Consider the following 25,817-nt stretch of genomic DNA (forward strand, 5'->3'; position numbering starts at 1 on the left):
TAGTCTGCTATTGACGTATATTATCACTAGTTTCTTAGGATACCAATGTTTATTTGTAAGAGTTGTCCTGTATTACAAAATAAAATTTGCTTAAATGTTACAAATCTACTGCAGCTCGATTCTTAATTAAATCACCAAAAGTAGAAAGCGCTTCTCTCTGCTGGGGCAATCAAGAACTAAGTGGGAGGCTGAAGGTGCGTGTCAGATAATTGCGCCTGCGCACTATGCACTTCCGGCGGTAAGCGTCTTCTCAGCGACTTTGGTGCGTGACCTTACTTCACACTTGATACACACAACCCCGTCTCCGGCAACTATTTCGCTTCCTTAGCGATTTTCTACTGACATAACGAAACCTGATTTCTATTGTCATAGCGCAATAGATACTCCTCGAACTACTCTTAGTTCCTCCAGGCATTTTTAAAGAGAAGAAACTGACATTGTAGCATTATGTCGACTCTGTTCCACAGTCGGTTTCTGGTGACCACAATCACGGCATGTTGTCGGAGAAGCTTGTCTACAACCACCACCGTAAGTCCTTTAACTCCCATTTATTCTTGTAGAGATAGCTGTATTATTAACGATGTCATTTGAACTTATTTAAAGTATTTGTTTTATTTTCTAACACCGCTACCCTTTGTTTTAATAAGTCCTACTTCTCGCCGGATCCAGAAAAGTTTCATCAAAATGTGTGTAGGACGTCTCGTTCAGCCTTCATAAATATAAATCCAATTAAACTTATTGCATGGTGAAGGAAAACTTAACGTCTTTGTTAACTTAGATACATACATATAGTATCAAATTAAGTAATAATACATTTTATTTCGCTAATTGCCGTCTATAAATTAATAAACCAACCCCATTTCACAACCAGTTCTCCCTCTTCAGTGGAGCTGCTACACTTTTAATGTTTTACCTTTGAAATATTACAATATGCATCTGTTTGATAAATGAAAACGATTACTGTGGTTTTCTGTTGGATTCCAGAACTGTTATATCTATGGTATCTGTCATTTCTAATATTAGTTTGTTGTTTTCGATTCCAGTAAAACCTGTCATTAAATTTATGTTGCGGCTGCCACTTCTCTCACGTCTCATCTCTTTCTTTTCTCATCATTAAACACGTTTTTCATCTAACGATCTGTGACATTCAGTTTTTTTTCAAGCCGATATTCACCCCGGCAAAAATAATTCACTTAGAAAATAATGAAAGAAACACCATACACTGTAACCTTTGAATAGGCATGTGCATTAGATATTTCTATATAGTAGCTCTTTATAATATTTCCAGGATTGAATCGAATATTGCCTTTGTTAAGTATTTTCTTTGAAGGTCATTGCTCACCGTCTGGGCTCTCCACTCCCCCATTGCTTTCACTTTGTAGTCACTATATTTCTTCTAATTGTTTTATATTTGTATATCTTATAGTATTGTACTACTTACTGATGAGTGTTACTATAATTACGAAAAGCCACTCACCTGTAGGTGGCTTTGTATCTTGTTAGGAATTTGACATTGGCAACCATCAGTTTCCCCCTCGTAAACTCCAATCCACCTACTCACTTAACTCAGAACTAACACCCTGTTATATTATGATGGTGATGCCTTAGAATGTTTAATTAACCTTGCTAATCCTTTCATCCAGGAAATATGTCTGTACATGTTTGTCGGTGTTTGCTGTCTCTCATCTTGACAACGACCTTGTCACGTACTCTTCTTTATTATTATTATTTTATGGGTGATCACAATTTTTCCTTTATTGATTTTAAACTTTTCGAAAATTTAAAGATGTAACGATAAAAATAGTCGTATCATATTTTATTCTCTGCATTGTTAAGTTTTCTTCTCTATCGATATACGTGTGTGTGTGTATTATGTGAATATGCATTGATGCAGTCACTCAAAGGCACTCTCTTGGCAATAATGACGTCCCGCGTTCAATCCCACTATGTAGCATGTTGGGCAAGTGTCTTTTATCATTATCTCGGGTCGGTCCATGCTTTGTAAGTGAAATCGAATAGACGGAAACTGCATGGAAGCCCATCGGATGATCTGCGATTCAAAGGACCGTCCTTCTGACAGTGTCACACTAATTCTGCCCAAAGATTATTTTAAGGATACGAATGTCTTTGGAATAAAATGGAGAGCCATTGTGTGTCTGAAGTTTGACAGATGAAATCTTCGTGCAAGTTCATTATTCCAGGGGAGAGTGATGGTGGATTCTCATCTGTCTGAATTCTTAAGCGGTTACTCAAATCTCAATTATCTGGTAGAATCAGCATGACATATTGTAACAAGGCTTGACGTTTAAGTTGCTGGTACAGTCCAGAGAGAAAGATAGGAAGGGGCAAGAATCAACCATGGAAAGGTGACCTTAACGGGATTTAGAGACGGGACAAACACTGATATTCTATTCGATGCTCTTATGATTCTGCCAGTTGGCCGCCTTTCTAGTGTAATCGCTATATATATATATATATATATATAGAGAGAGAGAGAGAGAGTGAGTCCTTGACCTTTTATATATATATATGTATATATAACCTATTTTTTTAGACGTATCTGACATCATAATCCTTTAATATGTCTTTAAGAAGTCAACTAGAAAAGAAAAAGATAAAAAAACTTTTTATGCTTCGAATTTCTTAATGTATGTTATAATTTGGGTTGTAGATGTAAAATCCTTCGTCGTTTAGCATTGCTACGTGACCCCTGACTGTCCTTTAATGGCATTCTCTCCTTACGAAGCATTCGGGCTAAATTTTCCAGTCTGTGTATAACTGAAAAGGGCCTCGTATTGCTGATCCCCTTCCTCTGGTTTTCTTTTAAAAATCCTTCAAACTTGATTGATACACTGAATTCGATAAAAGAATAATTACATTCTCAAATTTTAGACAATTATATTTTCTCTCCCTTTTTTAAATCTTTTCTTTTATTTGTATGAGAAAATATGTTTTTGCAGAATGATTTTTATATCGTATTTTAAAAAGAAAAAATAATTAATAAACTGTAGTTAATAAATTTAAACTTTGAAAGACTATAAAGTTTTGATTTATGTATTACTTGAAGTATTTTTCTTAAACTCAGTTTTTTGGTATTTGTGTACGCAAAATTAAAGACCCACCATAGTGTCTGTCTATTTATTTGTTCATTTATGTGTGTGTGTGTGAAATTTTTATTGGCTGAGAAATAGTAAAATTAGACTTTAGAATTTGAAATTTAATTTTCAGTTGTGCTTATTTTAAACGTATTGGGCGTGGCTGTATGCCTTAGAAGTTTGCTTCCCAACACATGATTTCAGGTTTAGTACCACTGCATCGCACCTTGGGCAAATGTTTTCTACTGTAGCCCTGAGTCTACCAATCCCTTGTGAGAGGATTTGGTAGATTGAAACTGAAAGAACTGGCGAAATTATTTCTCATGAATTTATTTTGAGTATTAGAATTAATGTTAATCTTTACTGCACAATGATTCCATCAAGTAATGTGGTTGTCATCAATATGTCAAAGAAACAACAGGTTTATGTGAGTTTTAACATTAGGAGAAGGAGGACTATTTCATTTTATAGGTGTAGGATATTGACCACAAGTTTTGACTCCAAAAAGGAGCATCTCAATAGTTCTGGGCTACATAGAAAGGATTTTGCTTTGCGTGTGTGTGCGTGTATATATATATATATATATATATATATATATATATATATATATATATATAATCGATACACTTTTCCATGCTCATATTGGATCAAATGGAATTTTGTTGAGGCTGATTTTCTACAGCTGGATGCCCTTCCAGTCACCAACTTTCACCTGTTTCCTAGATTTCTCCTTGGCCAGCTACGTTTTCCATGGAACATTGGGAATGAAAGATGTTACCTGCATGACAGACATTCATTTGCAACTATCTTGCAATGTCAAGACAAGGAGACAATAACACACACACACACATATGATTGGCTTCTTTCAGTTTCCATCTACCAAACCTATTCACAAGGCTTTGGGCAGCCCAGGGCTATAGCAGAAGACACTTGCCCAGGGTGCCACACAATGAGATTGAACCCAGAACCATGTGGTTGGGAAACAATGTTTTTACCCTGCTTGCATGTGTGTGTTTGTGTGTATATATATTCTTTTGTTTCAGTCATTTGATTGTGGCCATGCTGGAGCACCACCTTTTAGTCAAAGAAATCGAACCCTGGACTTATTCTTTGTAAGCCTGATGCTTATTCTATCAGTCTCTTCTGCTTAACTGCTAAGTTATGGGGACGTAAATGCACCAACATCAGTTATCAAGCAATGGTGGACAGTGCAAACACTCACATAAATATAGACATGCACATATATATATATATATATATGAAAGGCTTCTTTCAGTTTCCATCTACCAAATCCACTCACAAAGCTTTGGTCGGTTCGAGGCTATAATAGAAGACACTAACCCAAGGTTCCACACAGCAGGACTGAACCTGAAACCATGAGGTTGGGAAGCAAGCTTCATACCACACAGCCACGCCTATATATATATATATATATATATATATATATATATATATATATATATATATATATATATAAATAAAATTTTGTTGAACATTAGGTTTGTGATTACTAAGTATTAATCATTTGAATTAAGTTCGCGTGCACTACTTATTCTGTTTCTGGTGCAAACATTGTCCATCTACTGTTTTGTGTTTGATTAGAAGGCTTATGTCCAGTGCTGCCATAACTGATCATGCCAGGAGGAACTTTCTTCTGATAGAATGACTCTTGGAACTTGCAAAACCAAACTGACATTCCATTCAAGGTTATACTGAACATTTGTGAACGAGAATGATTCTCAAGGGCAAAAGAGTGTTTTCAGCAGGAAAATGTTGAGTTTCACCAGTAACAATGCAGCCATTTTTTATAGAAATCTTTCTAAAACATAATTTATGATCAATGAACAATTATGTTATCTGTCATTGAGGTTCATTAAATCTAAGTGAATACATTGATTTTGTATACTTGGCTCTAGATATCTAAGATATACAGAAAGAAGAAAGATTATTTTATTGAGATATCTAGAATGTTCAGGAAACTGTCTGATTGAGTCTTAAGTATATTATTTAAAATGTATACCAACTACTCTGACTTTCATTTTATATATGTGGTATGACTTAGATAAACCTCTTTTGCTTATAGCTTTTTTTTCTCTCCATTTCTATAATATATAATTTAAGTTTGGGTACCCCACAAACAAAATTAAAATTGCAATAATATAAGAAGTCACATTCTGTGTGTGTTTGTGTGTAAATTCTTGTCTCTGAAACAAGTAAGTTACCATATCACTTGTAATAAGTAACTGCTTCTTCAATGCTGTGATACCAGAATATGAGAGAAACTCCAGCCTGTATCTGTGTTGACTTTGAAGAATTTTTCGTTGGATGTTAATGGTTTTTGAAGTATTCTTGTTTGTATGGGGTTTAAAGAAAATCTTTGTCCATGAAGTAGAACAGAATGGTTCCCATTAAAGAAATCTCCTGCTTGAATACTCAAAACACTTAAGGATGAAGAGTTGTCAGAGTTAAGCAAGTGAATTCATTAGTTTAGCTGACACCTCTCTGTCGCAATATCTTCCACTGCTGTGTCCCCTCAGCCCATCACACTGCCCCACATATTTTGGTATTGTTTGTTGTAGACATTAACCAATTCCAGTAACTAACAGCAGAAGGATGTAGGGTAAAGTCAACTCTGGCGGTTATTGAACTCAGTAATAAAAGGATGTCACTAAATACCACAAGGCATTAACTCTCATACTGTATCAGTTCTGTCATTTCGTTGCTCTCAAATAAGAAATAAACATTTCTTACTTTATCGGAAAATCAGAAATTTGTAAGGGACATATATAAACTCAGTTAAAAATTAATTTTAATCTCAGGATACAAATGGAGTGAAAAACATTATATTGAAGCCTGCCCCTCCACGTTTTTTAAACAACATTATTTAGTGTTTGTTTTCTTTGTTGGTTTGACAGTTGCAGGTAAGCCAGGTGACTCTGCCAAACTCTACTGTCTGCTTTGGTTTCTACAGCTGGATGTCCTTCCTTACACCAACTGGGTGCTTTTTACAGGACACTAGCACCAACAGGGTCACCAAATAACTAGCAAGAGAACATCCCTCAACAACTGAGTGGGTGAGTAGTATTGAGGGAGGTGAATAGAGGGACAGAAGCAGGTGTCTTGGAGTGGAGGAGATACAGGGCTACCCCAGTTGGGAAAGAGAGAGAGAGAGAAGATGGTGAAAATATGTCAGGGCTTACCATTGAGTGATAGGGAGGTGTATACAAGTGATACAGAAAATTGGATAGGGTGAGTGGGTGGGTAAGTTTTGTAAGAGTAGAAGATAGAGGGGAGGGGGATGCAGTGTGTGGTGATCACTGGTAGAGGTAGGAGTGATGTTAGGAAGATGAGTTGTCGGGGACAGATTGTATGCAGGGGCATAGACATAAACTGTCTAACTTTAGAGTCTCACTTTGGTGGACAGGTCTCCTCAAGCACAACAAACCACCAAAATCTTGTCTTTTGCACACCACGTTTGATGCCTCTTATACCGAGGTTTTCTCTGAACACATTTACACTTTGTCATTGCACATCCAGCAGAGCGTGCTAGCTTCATTTCTTTCACTCTTTTTGCAATCACAGCTCACACATTTTGCTACCATGTAACATTGCTGTTCGTACACAAGCTTCATCTCGTCTACCTTTATCAATTATTATTATTAAAAGGCAACAAGCTGGCAAAATCGTTAGCATGCCAGACAAAATGCAGAGCAGCATTTTGTCTTTGCATCCTGAGTTCAAATTCCACTGGCGTCAACTTTACCTTTCCTCTGTTTGTGGTTGATAAAATGAGTACCAGTTGCACACTGGGGTCATTGTAATTGACTAACCCCTCCCCCAAATGTCAGTCCTTGTGCCTCTGTAGCGTTGATGTTTTTAGCAACAGCAATAAAATCAATAGTTTATAACAAAATATTAATTGCTTTAGGTAAGGGGTCTCAGGGAGTAGCGTCCCTGCCTTCCTGAGCTAGTTTTCCACCACATTTCTTAAAAATCCTGGTAGAGGCCTTGGTCTCGGGACCACTCATGTCTAGAAACTGAGGTTGGGGGTAAGCAAGGACATGCTCCCTGTAGAAAATCCAGCTCCAAAAAAGCCTCATGATAGCAAAGGAGAATGAGACCCAGCCAGCCCAAAGGTTGGGGTGAGCTGCACCTACCTACCTCAGTTGCTATGGCATTGAGGTAGATCCGGCCACTCCCATTAACGGGGGACAAAACCCAGATTTAAAACACTGGATGATGATATCTAGACACAGGGAGTCAACAATATGGGTAGATGGGAAGTTGACTAAATCCATCTCAGTACTTGACTGGTTCTTTATCAACCTTGGAAGTATGATTGGCAAAGCTGACTTTGGTGCAATTTGAACTCAGAATATAAAGAGTTGTAACTAAATGAGGCAAGACCTTTTGTCTGATGCTCTAACAATTCTGCCAATTGAATATCCTTTAGGTTTCTGATGTAGGCACAATGCATAATATTTGACTGAGAGGGAGCTGGTTGATTTTAAATGAAACCATTTGTTCACCGGTACTTTCTTTCATTGACCTTGAAAGGATGAAGGGCAAAGTCAACCTTGGCAGGATTTGAACTCAGAATGCAAAGAGCTATAAGAAATACTGCAAGACACTTTTTCTGGTATTCTAACAACTTTCCTGATCTACTTCCCCAATATTACTAATAATGATAATAATGGTTTCAAAGCAGCAGTTTTATGAGAAAGGATTTAGACAATTTCACTGACTCCAGTATTTGACTGGTATTTTATTTTATCAATCTTGAAAAGATGGATGGCATTGTCAACCTCAGTGGAATTTGAATTTGGGATGGTAGAAGAAATGTTGCTGAGAATATTGTCTGGCTTGCTAACAATTCTGCCAGATTACTACCTTAATAATAATAATAATAATAATCTTGGCACAAAGCCAGCAATCTGAAAGTGAGAAGGATAGTCAGTTATATGAAGCCCTGTACTTTAGTGACTCTGAAAGGACGAAAGGCAAATTTGATCTCGGCGGAATTTGAACTCAGATCATAAAGTGCCAGAAGAAATGCTGCTAACAGTTCTACCAACTCATTGCCATAATGCTTTATTAAGTAGTAGAGTATTTTTGTTCTTTGCTCAGCTAATTATGTGCAACACTAATAACGAAGATAAGCTAACTGAAAATATCCTCTGCATCATGTTTCACTGAAAGGTTATTCAACTGTGAACTGAAGATTAAACTAGCAAAGCTGGAACATCTGCTACTATGGAAATACAGGAAGTGATATGTCTTGATGTAATATTCCAAAAAAGGATTTAAAAAAGCTATTCAATGTTTAATATTCTAATCTGTGAATTATCATTGACTTCCCACTTCCCAACCACATGGTTTCAAGTTCAGTCCCATTGTGTGGCACCTTGGGCAGTCAAAGCCTTGTGAGTGAATCTGATTGATGGAAACTGAAAGAAGTGCATCATATATACATGTGTGTATATTTGTGTCATACAAGTGGTGTAGTTTGTTTCCAATCTTCTGTGTATCTATTTCCAGCCATCCTTTGGAAACGGGTGAGAGTTTGTAACATGAAGGGCAACTGGTTGTAGAAAATCTGTCTCAGAAAATTCCATCTGATTTATGCAAGCTTGGGGAAGTTGAGTAACTTCCCCTGTACAGATACTGTGAAAGAAATTGCCCAAGACATTCTGTAAAGGGTTTGGCATTAGGAAGGACATCTAGCCATAGAAACCATGGCCAAGGTAGACATTGGCACATGGTGCAGTCCTTACACCAATGGGATTCTGTCAGACCATCCAATTCATACCAATAATGTGATGATGATGTGGGGGAGTGGGGTATGTACATGTAATGTTTGTGTGTGTATGTATGTATGTGCAATATCCTTTATATGGGCCTGAAATGCAGCGAATGTTTAACAGCTGGAAAGAGAAATAGGGTGAGCATGTTTTCATTAGTAGTCATGCTGGGACTTTAGTACTAAGGTTTTAGTCAAACATTTCAACTCCACTGTTTATTCCAGCCTAGTTCTTCTCATTTATTCTTCTCATTTATTCTTCTCATTTATTCTTCTCATTTATTCCAGCCTAGTTCTTCTCATTTATTCTTCTCATTTATTCCAGCCTAGTTCTTCTCATTTATTCTTCTCATTTATTCCAGCCTAGTTCTTCTCATTTTGCCAGTTGGCAGCTAAGTTGCCATTTTGATGGAACACCAGTGTTGTTGTTTTCCATGGCACTGCCGTATCTGATATATAAATATACACACACACATAGGATAGGCTTCTGAACAGTTTCCACCCACCTGGTTTCATGAAAAGTTATTGATTATAATAGAAAATACTAGCTCAATGTGCTGCACAGCAGCAATAGTCACAAACACAGTTGGTTGGGGAGCAGTTCTTAACACCACATGACCATGTGTGTGTGTGCAACATCATCATCATTTTACATTTTTTCCATGTGGATCTGGATTTTATGGTTCAACAGGTTCCAATGGTCAGTGGATGCCATCTTGCCCCAATGTCTACTTGGATGCTCTTCCTTGATGCCAACCACTTTACAGAATTCACCAGATGCTTTCTTTCATTGCACCAGCATTGTTGGGGTCACCAAGTAACTTAGACTAAAGGGCACCCACATCGGAGAGCAAGAAGTTCAAGTATGAAGGGAGAAACGGGTTTACTGTTGGTAGAGTGTGTTAGTGGAAGAAGTAACAGAGACAGTATAAGAGGGAAAGGAATGAGAAAGACCCCTGCGTTAATGAGAGGGAGTCCGAGAGTGATAAAGAAGACTATGCTATACATAGATGGGTGGAAGATGGTGACAGAAATGATCAGGAAGAGTGAGTAAAGGTTGAAAGATTGGGTGGAGAATGAGTGATAAAGAGAAATTAAGGAGGCAGTCAGCAATGTGTGGGACTATGGTAAGAATGAAGGACAGAGGACTGTAGGAAGTGGTTGGGAGGGGGAGTGATGACTGGCAGAACAGAAAGAATAAGAAAGGGTATGATGATGTATTTAAACGCCCCCCTCCACTGCCACTTAGGTCACCTCCTACCTCTAAGAATTTTTCAGGGTATTTAAGAGAATCTGTGTTCCTAGTGTTTATTGTTCCTGTGCATCAAAGACTACTTTCTCTGGTAACCTACCTGTGATTACACTGCACCTCTCATGTGTCCATAGTTTGCACTGGGTATATTGTATAAAATTTCTACGTATCTAGTAAGGCGAATGTGTTTATGGAAGCAGTGTCTTGTCTGTTCTTACTTATAGTTTCGTCTTTGCTAAGTTAACCTTGAAGCCATTTGATTCCAGATTTTGCTTGTGTGTGTAGAATTCATTCACTAATCCTAATACAGATTCAACTACAAGAACAAGGTCATCAGCATATGGTTTCAATCTAATGACTGAAACAAAAGATAAAGGATAAAAGATTCCACTGTGAAGGATTCCAGTGGGAGAGGAATTATTTTGGGGAATGTCTTCTTCCTTGACAATGGAATATTTTAATATCACTCCATGAAACCAGAGTGAAGTATCATTATCAGTCTTGTCAAGCATGTTATAACTTTGGAAGCGGCACTGCAGTGTTATAAATGATGAGGTATGAAAATAATTGGTTGAATTATTGTACAGTTAAAAATATCCACATTAATTACACCACCACCATTGTATCAGAAAATTTAAGGAAATGTTATGTAAATGACAAGAGTTTGGAGATGATGGTAAGACAGAGCTCAGCATTGCTTCTTAATTGGGCTGTGTGGTGGCTGTTTATTGATTTAGTAACTAAATTTGTGTAGTGTTGGATCTAGAGAGTTAATTGGTTTTTGTTGCTGTATGGATCTCTTCTCTAGCAAGTGACTGTGCAAAATGTTATAATCTGTTGATTGATAGCAATACCTATTGATCATGCTGTATATAAACGTTTACAGATGTTCTTGTCAGAGGTTTTCCTCTGGGGTTGACCATTTCTCTCATTCACTCTACTTACTCAATATATATATAACAAAACTCTTTTCTTTTTCTCTTTTCCAGAAAAATGCCAAAGTGTGTGTTCTTGGAGCATCTGGAGGTATTGGTCAACCGTTGTCCTTGCTGCTGAAGAACAGCCCCCTAGTCAGCCATTTATCCCTCTATGATATTGCACACACTCCAGGTGTGGCTGCAGATCTTAGTCATCTTGAGACTAGGGCTAAAGTAACAGGCCACATGGGACCCAGTGAATTACAAGAAGCTGTCACTGGTGCTGATGTTGTTCTCATTCCAGCTGGTGTCCCCAGAAAACCAGGTGAGTTGACCATTTCTGTTGAAATCCACTTTTTTTCAATTAAGTTTCAAAATTATAAAGAATTTAGGAAATTAAATTTGTCATTAAGCTGATGCTTGCAGCATAAATCTAAATGAAATCTTGATAGATTTCTATTTAGTTCACTTTAAAATGGGAAGGTTTGTAGCATCAAACCTGGGGCAGTCTTGGGCAGGTTCATTGCAAAAGGGTTAAGGACTAACAAGTTGGATGTAACCTAATCTGAACTTTTCGTATTTGTTGGGGGAGTAGAATTTAATTAACATGAAAACAATGAGAGGTAGTTAAGTTTTTTTTTTTTTTTTTTTTAATTAACAAAAAAAAATTAAATGAGTTAAAAATGAGGTAACATTGTGTATGAAATCATCATCATCATGATCGTTTAATGTCCGCTTTTCATGCTGGCATGGGTTGGACGGTTTGACTGATGTCTGGAGAGCTAGAAGGCTGCACCAGTCTCCAATCTGATCTGGCAAAGTTTCTATAGCTGGATGCCCTTCCTAATGCCAACTACTCCGAGAGTGTAGTGGGTGCTTTTATGTGCCACCAGCACGAGGGCCAGCCAGGTGGTACTGGCATTGGCCATGCTCAAACTATTATTGTAAAATAATAAAAAGAAAGTGAGGTTTTGCAGGTTATGGTGGTCTACTGACATAATGTTATTGTTTCTGAGGCTAGACTGTCATTCTATTTAGCATTGGGTCACATCAGTCTTTAATAATGTCAAAGACAATGATGTTTATCAAGCTGTATATTTATATATTTTCTATGGCATTTTGTGAACAATAGCTCCATTAGTTACAAGTTTCAAATGAGCCAAGCTTTAGTTCTCTGTATTTCCAACAAGAATGACAAGAGAGGATCTGTGTGCAACCTGGAGCATAATAAATGCCACAAGATATTTTAATTTGAAACATTGTCTACGCAATCACATCACTGTTTACAAATACACAAACAATTTTTTTTATGGTTTTTGAACTTGGTCTGACCTTCAAACATTTAAGATATGGTAAATTTTATTTACTTTAAAAAACAAATTCATAAAATATTAATATATCATTCACCACATTAACCTCTACCCCTATCTGCCACTCTCCTCTCACACTTAGGTGAACTTATCCACCCATCTTTCCCAATCTTCTGCCTGTATTAGCTCTTATACTCATCTTCTTGTGCCTTGAGCATGTTCTCTGATGCCTCATCACCACCATCAGTGTCTTTTCAGCTACTCCCTCCCACCCTTATATAATGTAGGGTAGCCATATATCTCCTCTATCAAACCACCAGTTCCTGTCCCTCTCTACTCTACCCCCATTCAGTCAACAGGGCTTTTACTTGTCTTGTTATCGATTTGGTAACCTCACTAGAGCCAGTGTCTCTGAAAAGCTCCCAGTACTCTTTGTAAAGTGGTTGGCATTAGGAAGGGCATCCAGCCATGGAAACCCTGCCAAAACAAAACATGAGAGCTCAGTGCAGTCCTCTGGCTTGCTGGGTCGACCCATGCCAATGCATTATTTTATTTTAGAATTGTTTCATTGCATTAGTAAATGGCTGTCAGTTATGTGATCAGCAATGTAACGAACATTAAAAGTATTATTACTATCATAGAAAACTGAAATGTTATTATGGTGATTTATGTTCTGTATTACTTCCCAGTTAACTTGAACAATAAGTGTAACTTATGCCATCCTGATTACAGCCATGCAAAAAGATATAATATTTACTTTTCATATGGTGTGCACTTATAATTTTTAGATTTAAAAACCTTAGATAAAGTGCACATATAACATGCATGAATAAATTTGTGTGTTTTTTTTTAATGGTTTTCTCCTTTAAATCAGCCACTTAATAAATTGTTATCTCTTGTTGGTTCGATGTTACACGATTGAGTTTTCTTTTTCTCCACCAGGGATGACTCGAGATGATCTCTTCAACACAAATGCATCCATTGTTGGCAATTTAGCTGATGCCTGTGCCCAGTTCTGCCCCAAAGCTATGTTGGCCATAGTGACTAACCCAGTAAGTTGTCACTCTCTTCCACACTTCTGGTTAGGAATTGCAATTGATTCCATTCTATTTACATGTCTTTTTAATGAATTAACTCATAATATTAGATATGAAGAGTAGAAATCAATATTATTAAATAATATCAATTTCAACCAGTGGTCAGAATACTTAAAAGAAAACGTCTGAGGACCGTGAATTGTATTTAAATATCAACAATAAGAGGAGGGACCACCATGTGGATCCCTTGTATGCCAAAAATAGAATGACATCTATCTTTAGCATACAAGGGATCCACTTAGTGGTCCCTCCTCTTATTTATAATTACATATTAGATATTATAAACGCCAATTTGAGACAGAAAAGTGCCACAGGCAATCACTGACAACTGTGTGGAGACCTGTAATTGTTTTCTGTTTGAAATTAGTGATTGTGTTGGTTTCGAATTTTGGCACAAGGCCAGCAATTTCAGGGAGGCGAGTAAATCATTTACATCAACCTCAGCACTTAACTGGTATTTATTTTATGAACCCTGAAAAGATGAAAGGCAAAGTTGACATGGGAAGAATTTGAGCTCAGAATGTAAAGACAGTCAAAATGCCACTAAGCATTTTTGCCTGGCATTATGCTAACGATTCTGCCAGCTTATTAATCATCATCATCGTTTAACGTCCGTTTTCCATGCTGGCATGGGTTGGACGATGTGACTGAGGACTGGTGAAACTAGATGGCTGCACCAGGCTCCAATCTGATCTGGCAGAGTTTCTACAGCTGGATGCCCTTCCTAACGCCAACCACTCAAAATGGTGTTTTTTTTACATGCCACTTGCATAGGAGCCAGTTCAGTGGCACTAGCAATGGCCTTGCTCGAATGTCTTTTCATGTGCCACCAGCACAAGTGCCAGTAAGGCAATGCTGGTAACAATCACGCTCAAATGGTGCTATTTACATGCCACTGGCACGGAAGCCAGACAGCTGCTCTGGTAATGATCACGCTCGGACGGTGCTCTATATTAACATCTAATATTATATGGATTAATCATATAAAACTGAAAACAGCTGGTTTTATAATGAAGTTGTTTAAGTTTGTGATTCATTGGTAAAAAAAAGGAGATCGAACTTTTCTTTGCCTTTCATCCAGCAGAATTTTGGACGTCTGGGTTCAGCTGGGTCTTATCTTTTTTGTTGTTGGTTTATGATATAGAACCTTAAGGCTTAGTGTTGTCACCATGCTAGCATGGATTAAATAGTTCTGTAAATCTATATATTTCTTTGAATTATTGAAAAAATAATTTTTGAGTGTTTATAGAGCTAAACCATTTCAACACTAAGAACCAGATAATCTACTTTGTTAACTCTTTCAAATTGAGATTTGAGGATTTTTCTGTTCTGAATTTCTGATAAAATGTAATAAATGATACTCAATGTGGATTCTAAAACCAAATTTGACTTCCTTGCAGGTAAATTCTACTGTCCCAATTGCTTCAGAAATTTACAAAAAGAGAGGAGTATATGATCCCAAAAGAATCTTTGGTGTCAGCACTTTAGACGTTGTCAGAGCAAACACATTTATTGCTGAAGCAAGGGTATTCATCTTCTCTGTTTTTTAAATTTCATCTCTGTTCATGAATATTACAAACATTTTATTATGAAAGTAACTTAATATTTCTCTTTCATTGACTAACAATAGAAATAAGTTGATTATTTAACTCTTGAAATTTTACACAATATTCCTGAAATGAGCTTAGTTAATGTTAATCTTGAATTTTACTACTTTTCTTTCCAGGGTTTGGATGTATCTAAAGTGAGTGTCCCAGTCATTGGTGGTCACTCAGGTGTTACTATCATCCCTCTCATTTCACAATGTACTCCTCCAGTATCTTTCCCTCATGTAAGTACTTCTTTCCTCCTATGAAATATCTCTGTTGATTCAATCCCTTATTTTTTTTTTATCATGTCAATACAAATTAAGAAATGTGTCCCCACATTTGCATGATGAATAGACTGTAGTATACTGTTATGGCATTAGAATTGACTTTTCCAATTCTTTCTTAATCAAAGTGACAAAGTTGTTTTTATCTTTTAGAGTCTATCAAAGATGATGCAGTATCCATTGCTGTGTCACTAAGTTTTTCATTGGCTAAATTGTAACCACTCATTGCTGATGTAACTGTTATAAAGTGACAAAACACATCCAGCAGTAACATATCTGCTGACTCTCACAGATAAAACTAGTCAAAACTTATTGCAAATAGAAATAGTTAAGCAGCCATGTCGGTGAAAAGAACCTGGTGCACTCTGTAAAGTGGTTGGCATTAGTTGGGGCATCCAGCCATAGAACCCATATCAAAGCAGACTGTGGAGCACAATGCTGTCTTCAGATTCTGTCTGTCAAACTGCCCAACCCATACTAGCATGAAAAAAACACGTTAAAGATAACATTAACAGTCTGAAAAACCATAACCTTATATGTCAAACTTTTAAACATTTATATATTTACCTCCAGCTCGCTGGTGTGAGACATAGATGTACTACTACATCAATCACAACAATAATAAAATGGGTCTTGGGGTTTTTTGTTGTTGTTTTTTTTTTTTACAATCTAATGATAAAAATTCATTTCTATTTCTATCTAGGAAGAAAGAGTTCGTCTAAGTGTCAGAATTCAGAATGCTGGTACCGAGGTTGTTGAAGCTAAAGCAGGGGCTGTATGTATCTTTTATTTTCACTTTTAAAAACTACAAAAGTCATTTTCTTATGTCCGTTACAGAAGGCCACAAGGAAGACTTGTGAAGTTAGCTTTACAATCACGTTTGCAACCAGTTTTGACCTCCCTTTATGACACTTCCTACCATGACCTCCTAGCCTAGTAACCAATGCATTAGCAATGAAATTTGCCAGATGCCTCATATATTTTAATACAACACATTCTAATGAAACAATATGAAAATAAGTGAGAGGTGTTGCTTCGGTCATTAGGCTGTGGCCATGCTGGGGCGATGCCTTGGAGAATTTTTAGTCAAATGCATCGACCCCAGTACTTAATTTTTTTTAAGCCTGGTACTTATTCTGTCAGTTTCTTTTTGCCAAACTGCTAAGTTACAGGGGTGTAAACACACCGACACTGGTTGTCAAGTGGTGGTGGGAGAAAGACACACATACATCAGGCTTCTTTCAGTTTCCATCTACCAAATCTACTCACAAGGCTTTGGTTGGCTTGAAGCTATAGTAGAAGATACCTGCCCAAGATGCCACACAATGGGACTGAACCCGGAATCATGAGATTTGGAAAGAATGCTTTGCAATACAAAATCTTGCTTCACCAAATCAGTTTTTTTTTTAATGTTTTGTTTTAATGACCCTTACTGTAATTGTGATATTTTTTTATGTTTCTATTTTGACAGGGATCTGCAACATTGTCAATGGCCTACGCTGGGGCTCGTTTTGCCTTTTCCCTTTTAGAGGCTCTTTCTGGAGTTGAAGGCATAGTTGAATGCGCATATGTACGATCTGACGAAACTGAAGCTAAATATTTCTCTACCCCCATTCTTCTTGGAGTAAGTAAATATGTCAAACTTTAATAAATTCTTTAGCTAAATCTTTAATCCTGACTCTGATGCTGACTTAACCCTTTACCATTCAGATTACTGATCAATGCCAGGACTCCCTAACTGGCTCCCGTGCAGGTGGCACGTGAAAAGCACCACCCGAACGTGGCCAATGCCAGTACCCCCTGACTGGCTCCCATGCCAGTGGCACGTAAAAAGCACTATCTGGATATGATTGATGCTTGGCCCACCTGACTAGCTCCTGTGCCGGTGGCACGTAAAAAGCACCCACTACACTCTTGGAGTGGTTGGTGTTAGGAAGGGCATCCAGCTGTAGAAACACTGCCAGATCAGACTAGAGCCTGGTGCAGCCATCTGGTTCGCCAATCTTCAGTCAAATCGTCCAACCCATGCTAGCATGGGAAGCGGAGGTTAAACAATGATGATGATGATGATTACGCTGTCAAATGTAATACTTGTTTATTCACACAGCTTTGAATTAATCATGCTTTTAATTATATAGCTTTGAGATTTTGATGTGATTATTTTTAGAATGACATTGTTGTGTAGGTGTGAGGGGTCAGATCTGGCTGGTTTCAACATAACGCAAACAGAACATTTTAACCAGATATGGCCAGTTTAAATGCTAAAGAGTTAGACTTCTACATGAACTGTCAGATTTCTTTCCTAGCATAATGAATGAAGATATTTGTGGAACTGCTAAATTGCTGTTTATGGAAATAACCAGAAACCTCTCAGATAGTCACTTGGCAAAGGTTTAAATCTAAGTCTGTTTCGTTTAGAGAGCAACTTTTATAGTAGTGCATGGTGGATAAGGATCAATGGACTGGCATACCAGTTATGCTTTTGATGAAACTTAAATATTAAATGGCACAGATATAAAATTGAGGTTACAATTATTTCTCTTCCTTTGAAATAATTAATAAAATCTGTGTCATAATGAATATGACATTAAAGGATTCATTTTCTTATACTGCACTCAGTACAGTTTAATCCAGCTTCTGTTTCTATTGTTTGGAAATATAAAGTAAATATTTAGAATTGTGTTACGGCTATTCCTCTAAAGATTTGTTATATCAAATAAAACCGATTTTCTACTGTACTCAGAAGATAACTTTACTTTGCCATTTATCATACTAAATGTATATATAAAATTAGATGGAATACTGCTGTTTTTGTTTTTTGTCTGAGAGAAAATCTCTTCATAGATTCAGTTGCATTCACAGACTTTTTTTTATAACCCAGCAAGCTTTCTGCAATACCAGTGTATGCATTATTGTTTGTTTCCTATATATTGAACCATGAATTTCATCTTAACAGATGACAAATGGGTGCATAGAAGTGACAAGCCCCTACAAAGGCAAAACTCGTGTGTTGTTCTTGTGGGTCTGTGCTGCAATGATATCTGCTTTGCTCCAATATAGATTGTGGTTTTAACACGTGTCTATGCAGAGAATTTTCTCTCACCCAAAAACTACAGCATCGTACCTTCTAACAATGTATATATGTTTTAGTATGATACACAGACGGCAAATTTAGTCTCCTGTCTGAATTCTGTTGACCAAGGTAACAATTGGCGTTAGGAAGGGCATCCAGCTGTAGAAACTCTGCCAAATTTAGATTGGAGCTTGGTGTTGCCATCCGGTTTCACCAGTCCTCAGTCAGATCGTCCAACCCATGCTAGCATGGAAAGCGGACATTAAACGATGATGATGATGATGATGATGTAACCTTTGTTATTTATTCTAACAGTCTGTCTGAAGTATTCTTGTAATTAGCCTAACAACCCACTGCTTGCTTTTTTATTTCAGGTAAACGGAGTTGAGAAAAATCTTGGAATTGGTAAGTTGATTGAATATGAAGTTGAACTCATCAAAGCTGCACTGCCTGAATTGAAGACAAACATCCAGAAAGGTGAAGACTTTGTCGCTAAAATGATGGCTTGAATTTCTACAGACCCATTAGAAGAAAAACAGAACTTAAAAGCATCACATCATCATTGTAGATCACCTGCCATTTCCCTGTCTCTCTTTTTCTCTTCCTTTCTTTCAAAATTCTTATCTCAGCTCACATTGCTCTGTGATCAGTTTTGTCTAAGTGATATCTCAACCGTCACAAATGTAAAACTAAAAACATTTGAGGCAGAAATACTAAACAGACTGAGAGAGAGAAAAAAAAACAAACAACAGATTCAACTCGATTAGCTGGTGGGAAACGAAGTTTGTGACATTCAAATAACGATGAAAAAAGAACTCTAACAAAAAAAGGAAAAAAAAAAACATTAACTTGTGTTATAGCTTTCTGACTCTTCTTTGACACCTATTATTATTATTATTTTCTTCTTCCTTGTACAGCATCAGACTTAGGTGTAGCTCTAGTAGGGATTGGATTGTGAGTGCGTGTTTTCTTTTTCTCCTCTCCCTTCCCTTTGACAGCGCCTTCTCAACTTCTCCTACTGCTAAATATGTCGAAATTGTTCAGCCAATGTTTTTCCATGACCTGGAAAGTTGAACTAGATTGGTGCCGCTGTAGCAGTAATCTGTCTTTATATTTCCTCAGTATTTCCTGTGCTTGTCCAGTATAAAAGGAGCTGTGTATTATGGACTACAAACTAAAATTAAGTGAACTGAAAAACGGCACTGAACATAAAACATCTCAGAATAAATTAATGATTTGTTAAATTAGTTTGTTGATATTGTTTTTTTCCATGGAACTTTTCTTTAATTTTAGCAACAGCTGTTGATATTGCTTCTCTCTTCAAAAAATTAAATTTGGTATCATTATATCTATTTTGCCATTAGCTATTAATGGTCATGATGATAACTGTACTTCTAGAAGTTATTAGCCAAACTTAATCTGAATATTGGTTTGGAATGATTTCTAATCTTAAGGTACTGCTAATCTTCATGTGGAAATTATTTAACCATTTCAGGACTGTATCCCTAATGAGTAAATTGCCTGGATTCAAAAATAATTTTCAAAGTAATCAACATTTGGGTTATGTTTTGTAAAATACTTATACCATTATATATTAATGTTGACCAACAGAAATTTTGCAATATCATTCACAGTAAAATTTTGGGGAAATTTTTTATTCAAATATGACCTCTCTTATATTGTTTATATCTGGCTTTAAGAAATTGCTGTTCAACCAAGTAAACTCATATTTGGTAATTAATCTCTTACCGTGTGACCAGTGAGGATATTTTGCCTAAAGAAAGCATAATTTTAGTTTAGCAAAACTAAACATCTTTGATATTATTACACATGAAAATTTTTGATTGGTTTTTTTTGTAGGGAAATTTTTTTTTTTTTTTGGAAGAATAAAGTGGAATATTTAGCAGTAAAAAAATAACTGCCGGTTGGCTCAATAATCTTTTAAACTTCCAGCTGTGGGGGAGGAACAAGACAAAGAAGATATGAAGTAGATGACAATGCAACAAGTGACACAGAATACAGCTTTAGATAAAAAAATATTTGTATTCATATTAAATATGTTACTTGTTGAGAATGTGGTTAGATATACAAGTGAAGAATTTTTTTTTAAATCTTAAATTTTACAAGTGAAAAGATAAGTTATTAATGAGCATAAATATGGCTGTGTTCAATTTACAATAAAATATTTCTGAGTTTAATGCCACTGTGTAGTACCTTGGGCAAGTTTCTTCAACAGCAGCGTCAGATTCACCAAAGCTTTGCAAGTTAAATTTAGTTGCTAGAAACTGGCAGAAAGCCATTAAATATATAACAGCGAAATCAGTACTTGCACTAAAAATGTGGGTTCTGTGCCTTCGTGCCTGGTCTACTTTGCTTTTTATCCTCAACAGTAAGGTAAAACAAGTACCGAGTTAAAACAATTAATAAAAACATTTAACTGAAACCAATAAAAGATAGGTTTTATGAATTAGATTAAAAGAGACAAAAAAACTGCAATCTCAAAACAAGAAAAGGAAGCATAAGCCAAACAAAATAGCTTATGGAGGGCCTCTGAATATAAATGTGTGCGTGTTTATATCTGCATCCCTCGTATGCTCTTCTATTGGTGCCATCATGAAATGCATCAAGCTCCCTTGGTCAGAAAGGTTAATCTATTTGTAAGAGTTTGTTACTTAAAAGCTTCTCCAGTTGTGCTTGGCCAAGACTGGACATTAGCCGAGTTGTAATTTTATCGTAGCCACACTTCTTGGCTAAATCGTGGGCAGTTTCGCCACGGTCATTCGTTCTGCTTACTTCAGCTCCACATCTGCAAAAAAAAAAAAAGAAAAAAAGTATCAAAATGGGAGACAATAAACGGGGTTGATTTAGATTTATTTTCTTATACTGGTTTCCTACAGTTTCTCACACCTGGTTCAGTGGTTAGGGCATTCAGATCTCAATCATAAGGCTGTGAGTTCAATTTCCAGTTCACTCGTACCTGTATTTCAAAGGGTCAGCCTTGTCACACTGAATCTCCCTGAGAACTGTTAAGGGTATGTGTGTCTGTGGAGCGCTTAGCCACTTGCATGTTAATTTCACAAGTAGGCTGTTCTGTTGATCAGATCACCTGGAACACTCGTCATCGTAACTGACGGAATACCAATAACAATTAGTAACAGTAATTAATTAATTCTTTTCTTCTCTAGGCACAAAGCCTGAAATTTTGGGGGAGGGGGCCAGTCAACTAGATTGACCCCAATATGCAACTGGTACTTAATTTATCAACCCCGAACGGATGAAAGACAAAGTTGACCTCGGCAGAATTTGAACTCAGAACATAAAGACAGATGAAATACCATTAAGCATTTCGCCCGGTGTGCTAACATTTCTGCCAGCTCACCGCCTTAACAGTAATTAATTAAATCAACTCATTACTTATTCTGTTGACTTTCAGAAGTCAAAAGAATAAAGGTGGAAAGTCAGAATGGACTTGGCTGGGATTTGAACTCAAAATGCAAATAAGCAAATGTCACAAACTATTTTGTCTGATGCTCCACTGTTTCTATAGGCATTTCTGATGAACTTACAGGATTTGATCAGCCCAAGGTAATTACTTGGCCAAAGTGCAGCTCAGTTGAGATTGAACCCACAGTCATGTTGTTATTCTTTTTTGTTTATTCTTTCAGTCATTTGACATCCAACTGGATAAACCACGCCAAAACGGACAATGGAGCCTGGTGCAGTTCCTTGTCAAACTGTCCAACCCATGCCAGCATAGAAAACGGATGTTGAATGATGATGATATATAACGTGGCCAATACCAGTGCCGTCTGCCTGGCACCCATGCCAGTGACACGTAAAAAGCACCAATTGAGCGTGACCGATGCCAGTGCTGCTTGACTGACACCCGTGCCGGTGGCATGTAAAAAGTACCGTTTGAGCATGGCTGATGCCAGTGCCACCCGACTGGCTCCTAGGCCGGTAGCACGTAGAAGTCTTCACTATACTCTCAGAGTGGTTGGCATTAGGAAAGGCATCCAGCTGTAGAAACGTTGCCAGGTCAAATTGGAGCCAGGTGCGACCTCCTGGCTTGCCAGTTCTCAGCCAAACCGTTCAACCCATGCCAGCATGGAAAGATGTTAAATAACTATGATGATGAATGTAATATATGTAATAACCAAACTTGTTTCAAAGGTATTCACGAAGTAGCATAATGAAGAGTAAAGCAGAAGCTAAGCACACAACACTGCTGCATAAACACAGACCTGGATGTGACCAGACAATCTGTTGCAAGAATTTGGTCTTGGTTTCAAACCCAAGCAGTGGTGGAGGACAAACACACACACACGGAGTTTCTTATTTCTTTATTGCCCACAAGGGGCTAAACATAGAGGGGACAAACAAAGGGATTAAGTCGATTACATCGACCCCAGTACGTAACTGGTACTTAATTTATCGACCCCGAAAGGACGAAAGGCAAAGTCGACCTCGTCGGAATTTGAACTCAGAACGTAGCAGCAGACGAAATACCGCTAAGCATTTCGCTCGGCGCGCTAACGTTTCTGCCAGCTCACCGCCTTGTTTCTATTTACCAAATCCCCTCACAAGGCTCTAGTTGGCCTGAAGCTGTAGTAGAAGACACGCAGTGGGACTGAACCCGGAACCATGTGGTTGGGAAGCGATCTTCTTACCACACAGCCACGCCTGCGCCTATATATTTATATTTGTGGCGTGAATGTTTGGTTATATAGTTACGTTTGCTTCCCAACGAGCTTGTTCAATGTTAAATTCTACAATGCAACACCTAAGGAAATTGTCTTTTACCACGATTTCGATTTGTCCAGTGTCTAAAAAAATATCGTGTGGTACTTGTTCCTCCATCAGACATGCATGAAATCAGCGATTGACTCATTGGGAATCTAAAACCAATGAGATTATATCATTCATAAAAAGCGAGTATAAAAGAAATTTACGGGAGACAACTCTAGTTCTACTTAAATCTTATGACTGCCGTAATTGCTTCCCTTCACCTGAAAAACCATTTCTTAACATTCGTTTTTTCTTTTTTGTCGCTAACTTTTGAATGGCTCTTTCATTAAAAATATCAACACTAATTAAAATTATTATTATTCACTGAGCTTGTAAGTTTTGATTTGTCTAGAAACAGTTTGTCGTCATTTTAATTGAAATGATTTCTTCAATTGAAATTGAATCATTAAATTGAGAAAAGAAAAAGTTACACATTTTTATGGGTGGATCTGTAAATACATGACTAAAACCAGTAATATATATATATATATATATATATATATATATATATATATATATATATATGTGTGTGTGTGTGTTATCATCATCGTTTACCATCTAGTTTTCCATACAAGGATTGGACAGGGTTTATTCGGTCAGATTTTCTTCAGGTAGATGCCCATTCTGTCACCAACCCCCACCTGTTTCCGAGTAAGCTAATATTTCCCCATGGTCAGACTAGTCTTCACAGAAAATTTGGCCAGCTTGGAGCTATAATAGAAGACACTTGCCCAAGACACCACTCAGTGGGATTGAAGCTGTGGTTCATGCGGATGGGAAACAAACTTTTTAGCCACACAAGTATCTACCATCTTCAAAAAGATGATTTAGTCCTCACTGCCTCCAATACGAAGTAGATGGTTTTAGATGAGTTCCGTCAATATTAATCTAGGTCATGTCTAATTTAATAAACATTTCCTGGTGTATATATATTCTCCTTCTTAGATCTGTTAGTGCCTTTGAGTGGCACACTGGGCAGTCAGTGATCTCCAATTATCTCCGTCTCTGGCCAACCAGTATGTTTCTTCCCAGGTGATTGATGTTCAGTCCGCATAGGTCTTCTTTGAAAGTGCTACACCATGTCTTCCTTGGCTGACCTCTTCTTTTCTTACTTTCCAGCAGCATTCCAGCCCATGGCTGTTTTGGCAAACCTCTCCTCTGGCAGCCTTAGTATGTGTCCGGCCATTCTCATTCATCATCCGGTTACAATTGCAGGCAGAGGCCTTACTCTTGTTGCTTACAGAATGGCTTCATTTGTCACTGTACCTCAGTGATTTTTAGGATTTTTCTGAGACACTACTGATGAAATACATCAATTAGGGGGTGATTTTTGCTGTCATCGTCCAGATCTCAACTGCATAGATTGCTATTGGCAGTATTACTGTTTTGTACAGATGAATTTTCAGCTCTATATTTATGCTATTGTTACACCAAAGTGTTATATTATATACAGTTGAAAATAATTTCATTTGTTTGTATTAAAGAGTAAAAAAAAAAAGGAAACTGTTTACTTACCGAAGTAGTGTGTCAATAATCTCAAGACCTTCATCTCCTAATTTGACAGCTTCATGTAAAACTGTGTTTCCTTTACTGCAAAGTAAAATAAATAAAGTTCTTCAGAATTGCAATGCTGCAGGATGTGTTTTTGACTTGATTAAATATTTATAGAATGCAAAGATACAGAAATAATTTATTCTCAAATGCATGATAATGTTAATACAATTGCATGAACAGGATAAAATATCCATACATTGCAGGAAAAAATCATTACCAGCCAGCCATGAGACTCAAACACACATCCCTGTAAACCACTTGACACGTAATCACAGGGATGTGAGTTCAAGGCTCATGGCTGGCCAGTAACAAATTTTTCTGCAATATATGGTTGGTTTATCCTGTTCATGCTATTGTATTAGCATTATCATGCGTTTGAGAATAAATTATTTCTGAATCTTTCAATACATCTCAATGCTTCTAAAGCAAACTTTTGAATTTATAGAATGCAGTTTAAAACCATTATTTACGAAAAATTCATTTAGAAATTATGGACAACAGCAATACAGTGAAAGTTTTGAAGAAAATCATATCGTCATTTTTCCTATTAACTATGCGATCGATTCACTCATTCCACAGTTTCATTAAAATAAAATCACAACAAGGATGGTAAACATTGGTGATGTCATCACAAAGGAATATCTGTCAGAAAGAATACATTCTCTGAGAAGAGTAAACTAAAACTGGAAGAAATGATGGAGATATTTGTTTATAACTTTATGATGGTGATGTTTGTTTATAACTATCACATGATGTCAAGACAGAGAGGCACAGAAATGTGTGCACACACACAAATACACTACATACATACAGATATACATACATATACCATTATCACTATTTAACATTCATTTTTCCAAGCTGGCATCAGTCGAAAGGTTTAACAGGATGTTTTTTTTTTTTTTTCTTGCTATTCTTGGTTCCATTTGTGGGTGAACAAGACCCCTGCCGAAAGACCCTGTGCATCTACAGACCAAACTCAGAAAGCAAGAAGCTGACTCAACCAAAAGAAAAATATTAATCTTCGCTATCACATCAAATACTCTTCCTTCTAACAG

At 37.0% G+C, this 25,817-nt stretch overlaps 2 protein-coding genes across 2 annotated transcripts in view; one reads left to right on the forward strand and one right to left on the reverse strand.

Annotated features, from left to right (window-relative positions):
• The first annotated feature begins 255 nt into the window (after positions 1-255).
• LOC106872209 (malate dehydrogenase, mitochondrial) lies at positions 256-19,661 on the forward strand. The gene is made up of 8 exons (XM_014919117.3): positions 256-528; positions 11,137-11,389; positions 13,317-13,426; positions 14,872-14,997; positions 15,198-15,302; positions 16,048-16,119; positions 16,816-16,968; positions 18,792-19,661. Exons 1-8 carry the CDS (start codon positions 448-450, stop codon positions 18,924-18,926), a joined length of 1,035 nt encoding a protein of 344 aa, XP_014774603.1. The 5' UTR covers positions 256-447; the 3' UTR covers positions 18,927-19,661.
• Positions 19,662-20,849: 1,188 nt separating this feature from the next.
• LOC106872202 (double zinc ribbon and ankyrin repeat-containing protein 1) overlaps positions 20,850-25,817 on the reverse strand; it is a 40,052-nt gene continuing 35,084 nt past the window's right edge. The window contains 2 exon segments of the mRNA XM_089353328.1: positions 20,850-21,223; positions 24,721-24,795. Of these exon segments, the coding sequence (XP_089209454.1) occupies positions 21,064-21,223; positions 24,721-24,795 (235 nt within the window). The 3' untranslated portion in view covers positions 20,850-21,063.

Source organism: Octopus bimaculoides, chromosome 6 (genome assembly GCF_046866305.1).
Source record: "Octopus bimaculoides isolate indiv1 chromosome 6, ASM4686630v1, whole genome shotgun sequence".
Classification (NCBI taxonomy): domain Eukaryota; kingdom Metazoa; phylum Mollusca; class Cephalopoda; order Octopoda; family Octopodidae; genus Octopus; species Octopus bimaculoides.